Consider the following 3,243-nt stretch of genomic DNA (forward strand, 5'->3'; position numbering starts at 1 on the left):
ATATTATATTCAGTATTGGCCAAATAGTTTATTTAGGAACAATATTAAGATTTTTGCATTATAACATTACTATTTTGCCTGGTAGGGTGGCACACACCTATCATCCCAACAACTAGGGAGGCTGTATCAATAGGAACACAGTTTCAACATTAAGTCTCAGAATTTTAGTGAGGCCCTAAGCAACTTAGTAAGACCCTGTCCTGTCTCAAAATAAAAAATTAAAAAGGGCTGGGGGTGTGGCTCTGGTAAAGAGTTCCTGGGTTCAATCCCTAGTACAAAAAAAAAAAAAAAACAAGCAAAACCCCACTAACCCTACTTTGATGATATTTGTGATTGACCCATACCATAGTGCATGGTATCATTTAAAAAAAAAATATATATATATATATAGTTTTTAGTTGGACACAACATCTTTGTTTATTTATTTTTATTTGGTGCTGAGGATCAAACCCAGGGCCTCACGAGTGCTAGACCAGTACTCTGCCTCTGAGCCACAAACCCAGCTCTGCATTGTATCATTTCATGTTCAAAAATTATAGGACATAAAACCAATACTTTTCCTTATAAGCCATAAAGAAACAAAAGCTTAATGATATACTTCTCATTTTTTTCCAGAAGTCAAGTATTAGGGACACTCTGTGAAGGTAGTGAACATGGAGACATCTTCAGCCAAACTCCACATTATATTGAGAACAATACAACTCTTCCTGGCGCAAAACCAGGTGAAAGCTTTGTGTGTGGAGAAGTCCTCATTGACGATTCATCACCAGATGTGCTTTTCAGATCTCAAACTGGACATAAACCATATGAATATCAGCAATATGAGAAGTCTGTTGTTTATTACCAGTGCTTGCAGGAGCATGGAAAGACTCAAACGGGAGTGGAACAACATGAACATACGCAAGGTGGGACAATCTTAACTTGTCCTGGTTCCCTTCCAATACATGAAAGGATTGACACTGGAGAGAAACCATATATATGTTCACCGTGTGGTATAGCCTTCAATAATCACAGTACTCTTCGATACCATGAAAGGGTTCACAGTGGCAGAAAACCCTATGGATGTCAGCAGTGTGGGAAAACCTTTAGTTGTTTCAGTAGTTTGGGAAGACATGAGCAAAATCACAATGGAAAGAAACCCCATGGATGTAAGCAATGTGAAAAAGCCTTTTTTTCTTTGAGTCACCTGCGAAGACATGAACAAACTCACAATGGACAGAAACCTTATGTATGTGAGCAGTGTGGGAAAGCCTTTCATTTTCCCTGTTCCCTCAGAAAACATGGAAGAACTCACACTGGAGAAAAACCCTATGTATGTATAGATTGTGGGAAAGCCTTCAGTGACTCTAGTTCCTTTTATAGACATAAAAGAACTCACACTGGAGAGAAACCCTATGTATGTGAACCATGTGGAAAAGCATTCAGTTGTTTCAGTACCCTTAAAGTACATGAAAGAAGTCACACTGGAGAGAAGCCCTATGTATGTGAACAATGTGGAAAATCACTCAGTTGTCTCAGTTCCCTTAAATTACATGAAACAATTCATACTGGACAGAAGCCCTATGTATGTAAGCAGTGTGGGAAAGCCTTTAGTTATTTGAGTTCCTTTCGAACCCATGGAAGAACTCACAATGGAGAGAAACCATATGTATGTATGCATTGTGGTAGAGCCTTTAGTTATTCTTTTTCCCTTAAATATCATGAAAAAACTCATACTAGAGAGAAGCCCTCTGTATGCAAGGAGTTTGGAAGAACCTTTAGTTCTTTCTGTTACATTAAAATATGTGAAGGCATACACAATGGAGAAAAATCCTATATATGTAAAGAATGTGGAAAAGCATTCAGTCAAACCAGTCATATCATCAGACATCAAAGAACTCACACTGGAGAGAAACCCTATGTTTGTAAGCAATGTGGAAAAGCTTTCAGTGACTCTAGTTCCTGTCACAGGCATAAAAGAACTCATACTGGAGAGAAACCTTATATATGTGAACAATGTGGAAAAGCATTCACTTGTTTCAGTTCCCTTAAATTACATGAAAGAATTCACACTGGAGAAAAACCATATGCCTGTGAACAATGTGGAAAAGCATTCAGTTGTTTCAGTTCCCTTAAATTACACGAAAGAACTCACACTGGAGAAAAACCCTATGTATGTCAGCAATGTGGAAAATCCTTTGGTTATTCTGGTTCCTTTCGAGACCATGCAAAAATTCACAGTGGGCTAAAACCCTATGTCTGTAAAGAGTGTGGGAAAGCTTTTAGTTACTCTAGTTCCTTTCGAAAACATGAAAGAACTCACACTGGAGAGAAGCCCTATGTTTGCATGCAATGTGGGAAAGCCTTTAGTTCTTCCTTTTCCCTTCAAAATCATGAAAGAACTCACACTAGAGAGAAACCTTCTATACGCAAGGAGTATAGAAAAGCCTTTAGTTCTTCCCGTTACATTAAAAGACGTGAAAGAACTCATACTGGAGAGAAACCCTATATATGCAAAGAATGTGGAAAAGCATTCAGTCGATCCAGTCACGTTCTCAGACATCAAAGAACTCACACTGGAGAGAAACCCTATGTATGTAAGCAATGTGGAAAAGCCTTTAGTTCTTCTAGTTATATTAAAATACATGAAAAAACACATACTGGAGAAAAATCCCACGTATACAAGCAGTGTGGGAAAGCTTTCGTTCAGTCCAACTATGTTCTCATAGATGAAAGAACTCAAGGGAAAGTAGCGATGACCAAAGACTGTGGTAAGACTTCTTTCTTGAACTTTATGTCAAACGTGAACAGTGGAGAGAACTTGTATTAATGTTAAGTATGTGGGGATGCCTGCAGTCATTTTTTCAGTAAATACATATAAATGAACATAGAAGAGATGTGCAAAAGCCTTCAGTTGACCCATGTGTAAGTATTTGCACTGAGCAAAAAGGCTGTGAATGTGAAAAATACAAGAAAGTTGTCATTTAACAGAAAGAGTTTCACTGTCCTCTAAAAAGGCCTCTGGACTGGAATTCTAAAGGTGTGATTACTGTGAAGACCTTGATGCAAAATAATTTTGAGTAGAATGCTTCAGAAAATGCACCACCTGAAGGAAATGTACTAATCATGAATTGATTGTGCTCATCAGTGGCTTTTTTGGGAGAGGGAAGCATCTTGTTTTTTACATGTAGTGTTTATTTTCCCAAATGAATGCAAGCTGTGAAGGGCATGGACATATTTTATAAATATTTCTGCCACCCTCAG

General features: G+C 37.9%; 1 protein-coding gene across 11 annotated transcripts in view; it reads left to right on the forward strand.

The window, feature by feature from the left end:
• LOC101973656 (uncharacterized) overlaps positions 1–3,243 on the forward strand; it is an 87,777-nt gene that overhangs the window by 55,232 nt on the left and 29,302 nt on the right. For all 11 annotated transcript variants that reach the window (XR_013434211.1, XR_013434210.1, XR_013434209.1 and 8 more), the window contains exon 4: positions 616–2,750. Coding sequence is in view for 6 of the 11 variants with exons in the window: in XM_078037723.1 (XP_077893849.1) it covers positions 616–2,750 (2,135 nt within the window). In the remaining 5 variants the exon portion in view is untranslated. The remainder of the gene's footprint in view (positions 1–615; positions 2,751–3,243) is intronic.

Source organism: Ictidomys tridecemlineatus, chromosome 2 (genome assembly GCF_052094955.1).
Source record: "Ictidomys tridecemlineatus isolate mIctTri1 chromosome 2, mIctTri1.hap1, whole genome shotgun sequence".
NCBI classification, from domain to species: Eukaryota; Metazoa; Chordata; class Mammalia; order Rodentia; family Sciuridae; genus Ictidomys; species Ictidomys tridecemlineatus.